This window comes from Pan troglodytes, chromosome 18, assembly GCF_028858775.2.
Source record: "Pan troglodytes isolate AG18354 chromosome 18, NHGRI_mPanTro3-v2.0_pri, whole genome shotgun sequence".
Taxonomy (NCBI): Eukaryota; Metazoa; Chordata; class Mammalia; order Primates; family Hominidae; genus Pan; species Pan troglodytes.
In genome coordinates this window covers 40569716-40585105 of record NC_072416.2, presented here as the reverse complement: position 1 = coordinate 40585105, position 15390 = coordinate 40569716, and the positions used below count along the sequence as shown (strand labels likewise).

Below are 15390 nucleotides of genomic sequence, written 5' to 3'. Positions count from 1 at the left end.
CCTCCTGAGTAGCTGGGATTACAGACGACTGCCACCACGCCCGGCTAATTTTTGTATTATTAGTAGAGACGGGGTTTCACCGTGTTGGTCAGGCTGGTCTTGAACCCCTGACCTCGTGATTCACCCGCCTCGGCCTCCCAAAGTGCTGGGATTACAGGCGTGAGCCACCGCGCCCGGCAGGAAACATTTCTTTGGGAAAACTCCAAATCTATGAGGGCTTAGGTGAAAGAAATAGAGATTTTTTCCTGCCCTTCTAGTATGGACATGGAGAGGCAGCATGATTGTCACCCTGAACTAAAGCACAGACTGAGATTTTGAGTGAAGATTTCTGGAACAATGACAAAGGGGAGGGGATGGAGGGATCCCCCTGCCAGGTGTGCCATTATGAGTGGTATCAGCCAGTCAGCACCAGTGAGCTTCGAGGAAGCCTGTTCTCAGTTAAGGGGCACAGATGCCACTAGCCCCAGGCCCCTATCCTGTGGATGGTGCTCTGTCACTCTGAGCTCAGGGACCACTTAAGCCACTCAATGATCAAACAGTCAGAAAATGCCCAGGGGGGCCCAGAGAGGATGTGCAGACAGTGAAGGAGAGAAGCTGAGGGCTTCCCCGACCACTACACGTCAAGTAGCGCCTGCCTCCTCTCCATCAGGAACCTGAGCTCTGAAGGCAGTCAGATCGCGCTCAAATCTTGGCCAGAGTCAGCCTTCCCCACTGATAGCACAGAAGTAATAATATCTATTGTCTGGGTTGTTAGAAGATTAACGGACTCTTCATAAATTCCAGCAATTATTATTATAAAACATTAATAAAGCATGGCTATCAGGAGGGATAAGTTCCGGTTTTTCTTTTTTTCTTTTTTTTTTTTGAGATGGAGTCTCACTCTGTCACCCAGGCTGGAGTGCAGTGGTGCGATCTCAGCTCACTGCAAGCTCCGCCTCCCGGGTTCACGCCATTCTCCTGCCTCAGCCTCCCAAGTAGCTGGGACTACAGGCGCCCGCCACCATGCCCAGCTAATTTTTTTCGTATTTTCAGTAGAGACAGGGTTTCACTGTGTTAGCCAGGATAGTCTCGATCTCCTGACCTCATGATCCGCCCGCCTCTGCCTCCCAAAGTGCTGGGATTACAGGTGTGAGCCACCGCGCCAGGCCTATTTTTCATTTTTGAGACAGGGCTGGGGACTGGCTTTCTGTAAGTCTCAAGGGTTGCTAGGCTTTGGTGGGTGGGTGACTCATGGAGGGGCCTTCCCTGCAGACAGTAGGCAGTATTGTATTTGAGACAGGGTGTCCCTCGGTCACCTACACTGGAGTGCAGTGATGCCGTCATAGCTCACTGAAACTTCAAACTCCTGCCCTCAAGCAATCCTCCCACCTCAGCCTCCCCAGTAGCTGGAACTGCAGGTGCATGCCACTCTGATTAACTTCTTCTTTTTTTTTTTTTTTTGAGACGGAGTCTCATTCTTGTCGCCCAGGCTGGAGTGCAATGCCATGATCTTGGCTCACTGCAACCTCTGCCTCCCGGGTTCAAGTGATTCTCCTGCCTCAGCCTCCCCAGTAGCTGGGATTACAGGTGCCTGCCACCATGCCCAGCTAATTTTTGTATTTTTAGTAGAGACCAGGTTTCACCATGTTGGCCAGGCTGGTCTCGAACTCCTGACCTTGTGATCTGCCCACCTCGGCCTCCCTAAGTGCTGGGATTACAGGCGTGAGCCACCATGCCCAGCCCACTCTGAGACAACTTCTGAAACAACATGTCAGTTCATGACACTTTCTTATTTTAAACCCTCCTATTGTTTTCCATGGTACCTTCCTTACCACAGCCCATAAGGCCTCACATGAGGGGTCTTCTGCCCACCACGCTGCACTTTCCCCTCCTCACTCTTCTTGGATTTCCTTCATTTTCCAGAACCCACTGGTTACGTCCCACCCAGGGCCTTGTGCCTGGGACCCTCAGCCACCAGCACCCCCAAAGCCCACTCCTCACCCACCCACAAGGTCTCCTCTCAAATGTGACCAACCCTGCTACTCCCCGCCACACCTGTCACTGGCCTCTTTCCTGTGTGCTCCCAGCACCTGCCTTGGTTGAGCTCGGGTGTCTGTGTTCTGTCTGCTGGCTGTCCTGGCAGCTCCCCTGCCAGACAGAGCCCCAGCCCCAAGGAGTGGATGAGCAGTGCCTCACAGGGAGTGCATCCTGGATAGGCATCTGGCGGCTGAATGAGTGCCGGCCTCCTTCCAGGTGTGCAGCGGATGGTTCCGTTTGTTACTTGATCTTGAACTGTCATGAGTGCAGTGATTCTGGGAGAGGGTTTTTTTTGGCTCCTCTCCCAGTTTTGGGGGAATAGGATGGCAGAGAGAAGGCAAGATCTGCTGACATTCTAAAAAGGACATAGGGATGGGCTACGGGCAGGCTGGGGACTGGCTTTCTGTGAGTCTCAAGGGTTGCTGGGCTTTGGTGGGTGGGTGACTCATGGAGGGGCATTCCCTGCAGACAGTAGGCAGGTTGCTGCCCTCTGTCTCCAAAGAGGTCTTTAGGAGAAGAAACTGCAACTGGGGCCCCTGTGATGACTGGAAGATTGTGGCTCCAGGACACGGTCACTACCTTCAGGGATGGAAGTGAAGTGATGCTGAGGGGGGAGAAGAGATTCGGTAACATGCCAGCCCTCAGTCATGCAGAACAGCTGGAAGGCAGCCTCGGGGACTCTTAGAACACGCTGGAACAGTGGCACAGCCTTCAGAATTCCGGGAAAGCCTGTAAAACCCAATCAGGACCCGTGGCATACACCATGGTGCTCTGTGTAGCAGGTGCTGCTTTGCTGTGGCTGTTTGTGCACATGTGTGTACATACCTAAAGCACAGAGGTGTCAAATGCATTTTGTATTGTTACCACTTTACGGGTTTGAAAGCTGCTGCATCTAGAAAAGATGGGTGTGGCTGGGCTCGGTGGTTCATGCCTGTAATCCCAGCACTTTGGAAGGCCGAGGTGGGCAGATCACTTGAGCTCAGGAGTTCGAGACCAGCCTGGGCAACATGGTGAAACCTCGTCTCTACAAAAAATACAAAATATGTAGCCAGGTGTGGTGGCAGGCACCTGTAGTCCCAGCTACTTGGGAGGCTGAGATTGGACGATTACCCGAGCCTAGGGAAGTTGAGGCTATAGTGAGCTGTAATCATGCACTTCAGCCTGGGTGACAGAGGGAGACCCCGTCTAAAAAAAAGAAAAAAAAGAAAAGAAAGAAAAGACTGGTGGACCCCCACCAAGGGTCATCTCACTCAAAGGGCAGGAGGCTGAGACCCAATTCAGGGGACTGCTGGAGGTCATCAGCCCTGCTTGGTTTTAGGGTAACCATGGGCTTTGGTGTCAGGCAGAGCTGGATTCAAACTTACTGATTTGTCTACAACCTACCAATTGTATGACTCTGGGTAAGATGCCCAACATCTCTGAGCTTTGTCACTTGCCTGAGTAGGTAGTGTCGGTAGCCACCTCACCGATGGTTGTGAGGGTTAGGCAGGACATCTCCTGGAATGCCAAGCCAAAAACTGTTTTTTGTTTTGTTTTGTTTTTGTTTTTTGAGACAGGGTCTCACTCTGTCACCCAGGCTGGAGCTCAGTGGTGCAATCTCGGCTCACTGCAACCTCCACCTCCTGGGTTCAAGCGATTCTCATGCCTCAGCCACCCGAGTAGCTGGGATTACTGGTGTTACACCAGCCCACCTGGCTAATCCCAGGGGCCCTGTTCTGTCCTCCCCTTCATGCTCTACCAGCTGAAGGCCAGTGGCTGCCAGGGATTCCCCACCTGCCACCCCACCCATCCCAGCACCTTCCAGATCCTCCAGAGTGAAGCAGAGAAATAATGAGACATCAGCCTATAGGAAGGAGATCCAGGAGAGGAAAAAGAAACAAGTTTTATTAAAGCCCCAAACACTTAGCTAGAAAAACTGAAAAGGAAAGAGAGCAGGGAGGTGGGGAGAAGAAAAAAGGACATTAAAAAAAGAGACAGAGAAAACACAGCAACCCTTTTCTATTTAGACATTGTCAAGTTACACCAACAGAGGTCACAGAATATCCACAGAAGCCATCACCGCTACACCAACATGGGCCCTACAGGGTGGATGGGGCAGGGTGTGGAGCCGGGGCTCACCCCAGGGGCCCCCTGGGGACCCCACTCCAAGCCTGAGGCTCCTGGGGGAAACAGGATATTGTGGAAGGGGCAGGAAATCCCCCATGCGAGTAACACAGCACAGTGGGCGGGGGCTGAGAGGACCAGGTACAGGGGTCCCCCGAGACGTCTTAGTTTTCTCTTGGTCAAGCACACACTGATGGACAGAGCAGCGAGGCGCATGCAGCTGGGGGCACTGATGTGTTGCAGGCTCTGAGAGGGCCAGTGGGGACGGGGGCTCAGGAAGGGATCTGGAGCCAGTGGTGCAGGGATGATGGAACACACGCACACAGAGGCACACCCACACACCTGGGTCTGCACCAGCACACATACGTGCACACACACACTCAGAGACACAGATTACATGCACCTCCATGTATGCATCTCTATCCACATGTACGTGGCCCACACACAAGTCTCTGGTGCTCGGCATGTCTGCACACACATTACACATGTTCTCACACACAAAGCTCCTCTCACGCTAACATTCAGGTAGGCACGCACCAATGCGCAAATGGGTTACATGCACCTATGTGCCCAAGCCTTCCCCCACACATGTGCTCGGCCATGCCTGTGGGTGCAGGCACCATGCGTCTGCACACACAGTGCATAGGCTTGTGCCAGCACACACACAGGCTGCACACAATTCCACACAGATGCCTCCCAGCCCATAAATGTGCAGGAACCAAAGGGAAAGAAAGATGCAAATCCCACTGGGCTTCCCCCGAGCGGGTGGGGCAGGGCCCATGGCTCCCTCCTTCTGCCCCTTCGTGGATGGACACTGCCCCCCCACCTCCCCCACAAAGGGACATTCAACTCAGGACAATGACGGTGGGGCACACATTCCAGTCACAGGGCTGAGGGTGGGAGCTGGGGGCAAGCGAAGTAGCAAGCAGAGAGTAATGGAGTGGAGGGAGGAGGGGGCACCACTCCCCCCTCCCCTCCCAAGTCAGGGGGTCTCTGTACAGCCAAATCAAACCAGACCATTTCACTGGGACCACAGAAGCCAGGCCGACGTGCCCGCCCCCCCAGCCCCCCTCCCCCGCCAAAACAGTGGCCAGGAAGAGTGCCGTGGTTTTCTTTTTTCTTTTTTAAATATTTATATATATTACATATATTATATATATAATATGTAAATATATTTTTAAAACCATATAAAATGTTAAGACACTTCACTTAAATGTAAAGAGTTGCCTGCAACTAAAAGTAATTGCATCATTTATGAGGTCCTTTTTTTTTTCTATTTTCCAGGGTTTTTTTTTTTTTCCAGGAGGGATTTTTTTTTTCCTCTTTTGTTATTTTTCAAAAAGGCTTGCTCGCCTTGGTACAAAAATGATCCAAAGCTAGAAAACAAGGATGAACCAACAAAGTCAAAAACAAAAAAAGAAATGAAGAAACACAACCCGTTTCCCCTCCCCTCAAACCTTCAACAGCTCCCAGCTCTCCCCAAGTGCGGACTTTCCCCAGCCAGGCCCCAGGGGCCGGGGGGCTCTGCCTTCTGCGCAGCTCCTCCTTTCTGTGCTTGCTGTGGGGGACTGATTCTAGTCCCCCTCCCCTGTGCTTGCTTCACTTTCTGCTCCACGTGGGAATCCTGCTGCCAGGGACACCGCTCCTCCTCCTCCTCTTCTCCTATCCTCTCCCTACTGGCTCCTCACTGTGCCCTCTGGGGGGCCAGGAGTGAGAACCAAAATTGGCCTCTCTCTGCCTCCCCAGGACCCGGCCAAAAGCCAGGTGGCACTGCCAACCGCCTCTGCAGGGCAGGCAGGGCGTCCACAGGCCAGGGGTGCTGGCTGGATGGTCAGGCCTCGGGGACCTTCAGACATCTCACCAGGGTCACCAGAGCCCCATTGAGAAACTACGTCTCATCGTTTCCTGGGAAAACCCTCAAATCACCAAGAGGATGACTGAAGGTCAAGTCACCCCACCTGTGGGTCCCAGGTGTCTTCAGTTTGTTCATTAATTTCTTTTATTTTCAGATGTTACATTTATCTTTCTTATTTCTGTGATTTTATTCTAGTAGATATAGCCGAATGCACATTAATAATTATTGTAACAATCACATTCTCATTTTGTATTTGAATTTTCATATTTATTTTAAGATTTTAATTTTAATATAAAATATTTTTCTACAATTGTCTATTTTCCATTTTTGTGAGATAAAATTAGCATATACAAAAGGCACAGATTTTCCAGGTACAGTTAGAGGGTTTCAGGCAAATGTGCACATACTTGTCTACAGCAGCTAAGTGAGGGTGAGGAACAGGTCCATCTCCCCACAAAGTGTCCTCTTCAGTGCTTCCAGTTAGTTCTCACATAAGGATTTTTTTTTATTTCGACTTTATAATTTAGAAACAGAGGGTTAATGTGTGGATTTGTTACATGGGATTATTGGGTGATGCTGAGGTTTGGAATACAGATTTCATCACCCTCTCCCTCCACTGTCTAGCAGTCCACAGTGTCTTTTGCTCCCATATTTATCCATGTGTGCTCAATGCTGAGGTCCCACTTAGGAGAATATATGGTGTTCAGTTTTCTTTTCCTGAATTAATTTGTTTAGGATTAAGAACTCCAGCTCCATTTGTTTTGCTGCAAAGGACATGATTTCATTCTTTTTTATGGCTGTGTAGTATTATACATTTTACATATACCACATTTTATATATCCACTCTACCATTGATGTGCATCTGGGCTGATCTTTGTCTTTGCCACTGTGAATAACACAGCAATAAACATACACACACATGTGTCTCTTTGGTAGAATTATTTGTTTACCTTGTAGTGTATACCATGTAGAAGGATAGCTGGTTCATATAATATCTCCGTTTTAAGTTCTTTGAGAAATCTCCAGTCTGCTTTCCAAAGTGGGTGGACTAATTTATATTCCCATTAACAGTGTGTAAGTGTTTTCTTTTCACCACAGCCCCATCAGTATCCATTGGTTTTTGACTTTTTAGTGATAAAAATTTGAGTGGTGTGAGGCTGCACACCTACAACCCTATGATATTTGATAAGGCTGACAAAAAAACAAGAAATGAGAAAGGAATTCCCTGTTCCATAAATGGTACTGGGACAACTAGCTAGCCATATGACAAAGATTCAAACTGGATGTCTGCTTTCAACATATATAAAAATTAACTCAAAATTGATAAAAGATTTAAATGTAAGACATCAAACTATAAAAATCCTTGAAGACAACATGAAAATACTCTCTCAACACCAGCTTTGACAAATACTTTTTGGCTAAGTATCCAAAAGCAATTGCAACAAAAACAAAAATAGATAAGGAGAGACTAATTTGCTAAAGAGTTACTATGCAGCAAACCAACCAGCTAACCAACCAACCAAACAAACAAACAAACAAAACTATCAGCATAGTAAGCAGACAACCTATAGATTGTGGGAAGTTATTCACAAATGTTGCATCCAACAATGCCCTAATATCCAGAATTGTATTAGTTGGTTTTCATGCTGCTAATAAAGACATACCTGATATTAGGCAATTTATCAAAAAAGAAGAAGAAGAAGAGGTTTGATCCACAGTTCCACAAGGCTAGAGAGGCCTCACAGTCATGGTGGAATGTGAAAGGCACGTCTCATATGACAGCAGATAAGAAAAGAGAACTTGTGCAGGAAAATCCCCCTTTATAAAACTATCAGATATTATGAGACATTCACTCTCAAGAGAATAGCATGGGAAAGACCCGCCCCCATGATTTAATTATCTCACAGGGGTTTTATTCCACAATATTAGGAAATTACTGAAGCTCCAATTAAGATGAGAATTTGGTGAGGACACAGTCAAATCATATCATTCTGCCCCTGGCTCCTCCTAAATCTCATGTACACACATTTCGAAATGGATCATGCCTTCCCAACAGTCCCAAATTCTTAACTTATTTCAGCATTAACTGACATTCCAAGGCCTCATCTGAGACAAGGCAAGTCCCTTCTGCCTATGAGCCTGTAAAATCAAAAGTAAGTTAGTTACTTCCTAGACACAATGGGAGTACAGGTATTGGGTAAATAGAGCAATTCCAAATGGCAGAAATTGGCCAAAACAAAGGGGCTAAAGGCCCTGTACAAGTCCAAAATCCAGTGGGACAGTCAAATCTTAAAGCTCAAAAAAGATCTATTTTGACTCCATGTCTCACATCCAGGTCATGCTGATGTAAGTGTTGGGTTCCCATGGTCTTGGGCAGCTATATTCCTCTGGCTTTGCAGGGTACAGTCTTTCACCCAGCTGCTTTCACTGGCTTGCTCTGAGTGTCCATGGCTTTTCTAGGTGCATGGTGCAAGCTGTTGGTGGATCTACTATTCTGGGGTCTGAATAACTGCGGCCTTCTAATCATAGCTTCACTAGGCAATGCACCAGTGGGGACTCTGTGTGAAAGCACACATCCCACATTTTCTTTCCTCGCTGCCCCTAACAGAGGTTCCCATGTGGGCCCCTCCCTGCAGCCACCTTGTGTCTGGACATCCAGACATTTACATACATCCTCCGAAATCTGGGCAGAGGTTATTAAACCTCAATTCTTGACTTCTGTGCACCTGCAGGCTCAACACCAAATGGAAGATGCTAAGGCTTGGGGCTTTCACCCCTTGAAGCCACAGCCTGAGTTGTATGTACCTTGGCCCCTTTTAATCATGGCTGGAGCAGCTCCGATGCAAGGAACCGAGTCCCTAGACTGCACACAGCAGAGGGACCCTGAGCCCAGCCCATGAAACCATTTTTTCCTCCTAGGTCTCTGGCTTACGATGGGAGAACCTTCCACAAAAGTCTCTGACATGCCCTGGAACATTTTCTGCATTGTCTTGGTGACCAGCATTTGGGTCCTCATTACTTATGTAAATTTACGCAGCTGGCTTGAATTTATCCTAAGAAAATGGGATTTTATTTTCTATTGCATTGTCGGGCTGCAAATTTTCTGAACTTTTATGTTCTACCTCCGTTTTAAAACTGAGTGTGTTTAACAGCACCCAAGTCACACCTTGAATACTTTGTTGCTTAGAATTTTTTACTGCCAGATACCTGGTATCATCTCTCTCAAGCTCAAAGTTCCACAAATCTCTAAGGCAGAGGCAAAATGCCACCAGTATCTTTGCTAAAGCCTAACTAGAGTCAACTTTGCTCCAGTTCCCAACAAGTTCCTCATCTCCATCTGAGGCCACCTCAGCCTGGATTTTATTGTTCACATCATTATCAGCATTTTGGCCAAAGCCATTCAACAAATCTCTAGAGAGTTTCAAACTTTCACACATTTTTTTCTGTCTTCTTCTGAGTCCTCCAAACTGTTTCATCCTCAGCGTGTTTTCCACTTCCAAATTCGCTTTTATGTTTTTGAGTATCTTATCAGTAGCACTTCACTCAACTGATACCAATTTACTGTATTAGTTGCTTTTCATGCTGCTGATAAAGACATACCTGAGACTGGGCATTTACAAGAGAAAGAGGTTTAATAGACTCACACTTCAACGTTGCTGGGGAAGCCTCGAAATCATGGCAGAATGTGAAAGGCACATATCACATGGTGGCATACAAGAGAAGAGAGGACATGCAGGGAAACTCCCCTTTATAAAATCATCAGCAAGAGAGGAGAACTCATGCAGGGAAACTCCCCTTTATCAAATCACCAGATCTCATGAGACTAATTCACTATCATGAGAATAGCATGGGAAAGACCCCCCCACTATGATTCAATTATCTCCCACGGGGTCCCTCCCACAACACATGGTAATTATGGGAGCAACAATTCATGATAAGATTTGTGTGGGGACACAATCAAACCATATCAAGAATGTATAGGAAACTTAAACAAATCAAGAATCAAAAGACAACCCCATTAATAAATGGGCAAATAACAAGAACAGACACTTCTGAAAAGAAGACTTACAGGTGGCCAGCAATATTTTAAAAGATTCTCATCATCACTAACCATCAGAAAAATGCAAATAGAAAAATGTTCTAATTTTTGTCACTATAGATTAATTTTTTCTGTTTTGAACTTATTTTTGCTATTTTTTAGATTTATGTAATTTCATGTCTCAAGGTTTTGTCATCATATATATACATATGTACATACTAATACACATATGAATATTTCATATCTGAATCAATCCATAACATCAGTAAATGACAGTTTATTAAGTAAATAAATCAGTTTATTATGTGAAATAATGACAATATGTATATTTGTTTTCCTGTTGATGAAATTTAAATTTCTTTCCAACATAAATATTATAAACAAACTGTTATAACTATTTTCGTACAAGTTTTTCTGTTTATATTCTCACATATTGATAAAATACATAGAAATATAAGTATGCATTTTTTTATTATAAGACTGAGTTACATTTTCAGCTTTATGGAGCTAAAGTTGACAAATAAAATTGTATGTATTTAAGGTACACCAGTTGATGTATTGATATACATGGGAAAATGCTGGATGATAAATAAGTAAACAATGCTAAACAGCACTAATTATCAGGGAGATGCAAATTAAAACTGCAATGTTATTTCTTAAACCAGTCAGAATGGCTACTATTAAAGAGCCAAAAATAACAGGTATTGGTGAGGATTGAAGGCAAAAGGAATGCTCGGACACTTGTGGTGAGGATGTAGATTAGCACAGCCTCTATGGAAAACAGTATGGAGATTTTTCAAAGAAGTAAAAGTAGAACTACTTTGATTCGATAACCACAAATAACTACCTAAAGGAAAAATAAATCATTATATCAGAATGATAAGCAGACTTTTGTTTTCTTGCAGAACTCTTCATAATAGCCCAGTCATCAAACTTAGGAATTAACCTATGCCTAACAACAGATAATTTTATAAAGAAAATGTTACATATATATACATTTAAATACTATCCAGCCATATTAAGGAATGTAATCATATCTTTTGCAGCTACATGGATGGAATTCATCATTATTTTAAGTATAATAATTGAGAAACAGAACATCACACACCACATGTTCTCACTTATAAATGAGAGCTAACTCATATGTGCACAGGGACATAGAGAAAGGAATGATGGACACTGGAGACTCAGAAAGATGGGAGAGCAGAAGGTGGGAGAATGGTGAGAAATTACTTAATGGGTACAATGTACATTATTTGGATCATGGATACATTAAAGCCAAGACTATTATGCAATATATATATGTAATAAAATTGCAGTCACTCCCCACAAATTTATACATATAAAATAAAAACAAATATAATTAAAATATGATTATTAACAGTTGATCAACAATACTGAAAATTAAAATTGTGACCAATAAATGAAAATAATGTTAGTTGAACTTCAAATTTTAAAACATTTTCTACTCAAGTGACTATCAAGAAAACTAAGGACAAGCTGCAAAGGAGAAAATATTTGCAAGTCATATATCTACCAATGTAATTATAATATGAACCGGCAAACCTCGAAGATGTACAGATGACACACCAGCATATGAATGTGATTTTCCACTAGAGAACTGCAAATCAAGACCAAAAGGAGACACTAACATAGACTTTCTAGAAAGACAAAAAATAAAGAAGAAATACTGACAATATCAGCGTCGGTGAAGAAGTCAGGCACCCTAGAGACTAATATATTGCTAGTGGGAATGCAAAATGAAACAGTTTCTGGGAAAATCATTTACAGTTTCCTATAAAATTAAACATGTCCTTAATCCATGACCTAGGACTCTCACTCCTAAGTATGTCCTACAAAGGATTGAAATCATATGTTCACACACATGTATTCAGATGTTTAACATTGTGTGTGTGTGTGTGTGTGTGTGTGTGTGTGTGGTGTGTGTATGTTAGAAACTAAAAACAACATGAATGTCTTTGAAAATTTGACATAAAGCATTACAGGTGAACTCCAGACTTTCTTCTGAGTGACAGAAGGCCTGCCTGAAAGATCCCCAGAGACACAGTTGTGGATTTCACTGTCAACCTCGCATGTCATTGGTTTGGGCTGGGCTCTCTCTGTCTCTTCCCTGACCAGGACCAGATGTTGAGCTCCACTACTTGCAGTTGGAAGTTTATATTTTCAACAATGCACTGAGGTCTAAGTTGCTCTACAGATGGAACCAAACAAACATGGGCGCCTTTGAACAAACAGTGCTTGACATTTGTACTGATCCCAGGAGAACTCTTCCCAGCTCTCTTTCTTCTTGGTTCTGTCCTGCAGGCCAGCAGCCCTGCAGTTTAGCCTGGATCTCCCATGCATCCACCCATCTCCTTCCAAGTGCCTTTTACCACAGCCTCCACCGTTTTTGAAGCAACTCTTGGGCTTTGTAATTCTCCACACTCTGTTGTAAATGAAGTCAGGTCCTTCCAGACCAGATTCGGGACTCTATTTTATGACCAAATTTCAGCCTCACCCCCGCTCCTGAGACAGAGCTCCAAGATAAGATTCTGCAGGTGGAGATTAGGAGTGTTTTTCTTCTTCAATGTAGGAGCTGAGTGCTCAGTGCAGGGTTGGGGAGAAACTTTCCGCTTTATCAGCATGCAGCTCCTGCTGGGGTAGACCTTCTTCCATAGAAGCAGGGTTGGGAACCAGAGGGCCAACGTCTTCAGTGCTGCTGCACCCAGGGCAGAGCCTTCATCCATCAGTGAGGCTGTGTGGAAGAAGTGAGTCTCTGGTTCTCAGTAGCTCTTATCCAGAACTGAGCCTCAGCAGCATGTTCTGTCGGCCCCAGTGTCCTGGCCCCTAGTGAGCAGCATCCTAAAATGGGAGCTAGCATATTTGAGAATAACAACATCTACACATTCAGAAGCTCTTTGGTTTTCTTTCCAGCTAATATAATTTCCTCTTTTTTGTGTAGCAACCTGTACACATGCATACTGATGCATAGAGACCTATGACACTTTTTTCTCGATAAGTAAAAAATTATTGGTCACTGTGATCTTTTCTCCAAGTTCACCATTTCCCTGAAGGTGAGCACAGGTCCTTCTGCATGTGTTCAAACAAAAGGCCCAGCGACTACCTGGTAAGTGAGGTGCTCACCTGGTTCTGGATGTTTGGTCTGTCTCCTCCCCTCTGTTGCCCCACACGAGGTCAGCCCACTCTTTCCAGGTCCGAAGAAGAGAGCACAGTTTTGTCCTGATTATATGACTCACCCAGCTTCTGATGATTCTCCTGTTGCCAGCGTCCATGGAGGCAGATTATTTATTATGTAATTCACTAAACTAATATCAAATAACAAAGCTGTAATGCCCCACACCCAAAGGCATGTTCATGCAATTCAGTGGAGGAGAGGGCCTTTCAGAGATAGAAGGATCGAGCTAGATTGGTCAATATATGAATGAGGACACTAGACTTGATTGTCGTTGTCCTGCCCCATGTCACAGGTGTGATCTGTCAGGGCAGAAGCAGAGTTCTTTGTGTGCTCAGATGAGAGGGGTCACGGAGGTTCTCTCTGGTTCCCAGGAAAGGTAATTGCAGTAATCTTGGTGATGAGACTATTCTCCAGTGCTGACCTATTATAGAGTTTGCATATGAAATTGTCACTGCAATCCCCAATCTACATCTTTTAACACGGAAGTGTACAGAGGTCAGGCCACATCCTCAGGATCACACATTAAGGAGAATGGAGATCTGCCCCATTGCTTTCTCCTAAGATCTCCAATAGATCTCAGGATTCAAAACGACTCAGAAGGAAAGGTCTCAGGTGCTTCTGTTAAAATCACCCACTTCCTGGGACCGGAAGTTTCCCTCTAACCACGATGGATAAAAATAAATCACACTCTTGATCTTTTCCACATCCAAAGATTCCTGAAGGCAGAGCTGATTGATATCCTCACAGATAGACTACTGCCTTTCAGAGGTGAACTTGGTATTCAAGTTCCAGCAATTCTGAGAATTCAAGGACACCTCCATCTCTCCACTACTTTGCACCTCACCTAAAAACAGCTTTCTCGTTAGAGCGTCTTGTTTCCTGATGTAAATACATCACAAAATTATTTTCAATAGAGTGAGAAATAAAACCCAAGCTTATTCAAAACACAGATTCCTTGGAAATTATTTTGAGAGCTGGGAGTTCATGAAGAACTCCTAATTGCTATGCCAACCCTTCATTGCTATTGTCAGTCTTATGAGAAAATCAGCGCCAATCACACATCACAGGCCAAATCAGTAAACTAAAAGACTTCTGTTAAAGATCTTAGGATCTCAGGCAGATGCTGAAGACACTGTCTCAGGAGCACCCAGCAGATCTCATAGCTTGTCCATAGGCCCTGCTGGACACTCACATGGGACATACAGCAGTCTCTTTCTCAGAGTCACCAGTGGTCTGTGCGGGTGGCTGATGAGACCAGAATGAGGCAAAGGCATCTGCTCAGTGTCATAGTGATGGTCCAAGAAATGATCCAGATTGTCTCCATGCTAATCAAATATGGGTTCACTGTGAGGAATGCGTCCTGTGGGTGCTGGTTCTTCAGTGAAAGGACCTCTGTCCACAAAGTGTTTGGAAATGGAGCAGGGCATGCATTTCCTCAAGTGGGATTAGGACTTGGACCATCACCATCTCACTTTTGTATGGCTGATGTGCCATTTATCCTCTCTTTCTTGTCCTGAATCAGGTCTTGAGTTATGAAATTCTCTGAATCATGAATATGCAAATATCATGAGATCCACTGAGATTAAATATGGTTATTCCTGTGCCCTGAGAGCATCACCCAACAACCACATCCCTCCTCTAGAGAAGTTGCTGAGAACACAGCTCCTCACCATGGACTGGCCCTGAAGGATCATTTTTTTGGTGGCAGCAGCTACAGGTAAAGGACCACCTACTCCGAAGGATGAGAGGACTCTTTTCAGTCAAAAAGAATTTCATCCACTCCTGTATTCTCTCCACAGGTGCCCAATTCCAGGTGCAGCTGGTGCAGTCTGGGACTGAAGGAGGAAGCTTGGGGCCTCAGTGAAGGTGTCCCGCAAAGCTCTGGATACACCTTCACCAGCTACGATATTCACTGTGTGCGACAGGCCCCTGGATAAGGGTTTGAATGGATGGGAGGGATCTACTCTGGCAATGGTAAGACAGGCTATGCACAGAAGTTTCAGGGCAGAGTCACCATGACCAGGGACATGTCCACGAGCACAGCCTACATGGAGCAGAGCAGTCAGAGATCTGAGGACATAGATGTGTACTACTGTGCGAGACACACAATGTGAAAACCCACATCCTGAGACAGTTAGAAATCCTGAGGGAGGTGGCAGCAGTGCTGGGCTTGAGAGATGA

The 15390-nt window shown here is 45.1% G+C and overlaps 1 protein-coding gene across 1 annotated transcript in view; it reads left to right on the top strand.

The window, feature by feature from the left end:
- The window catches only part of LOC745694 (Uncharacterized), an 81050-nt gene extending 65904 nt beyond the window's left edge, over positions 1–15146 (top strand). The window contains exons 22-25 of the mRNA XM_063796335.1: positions 1903–1991; positions 2123–2232; positions 14852–14926; positions 15023–15146. Of these exons, the coding sequence (XP_063652405.1) occupies positions 1903–1991; positions 2123–2232; positions 14852–14926; positions 15023–15146 (398 nt within the window). The remainder of the gene's footprint in view (positions 1–1902; positions 1992–2122; positions 2233–14851; positions 14927–15022) is intronic.
- The last annotated feature ends 244 nt before the right edge of the window (positions 15147–15390 follow it).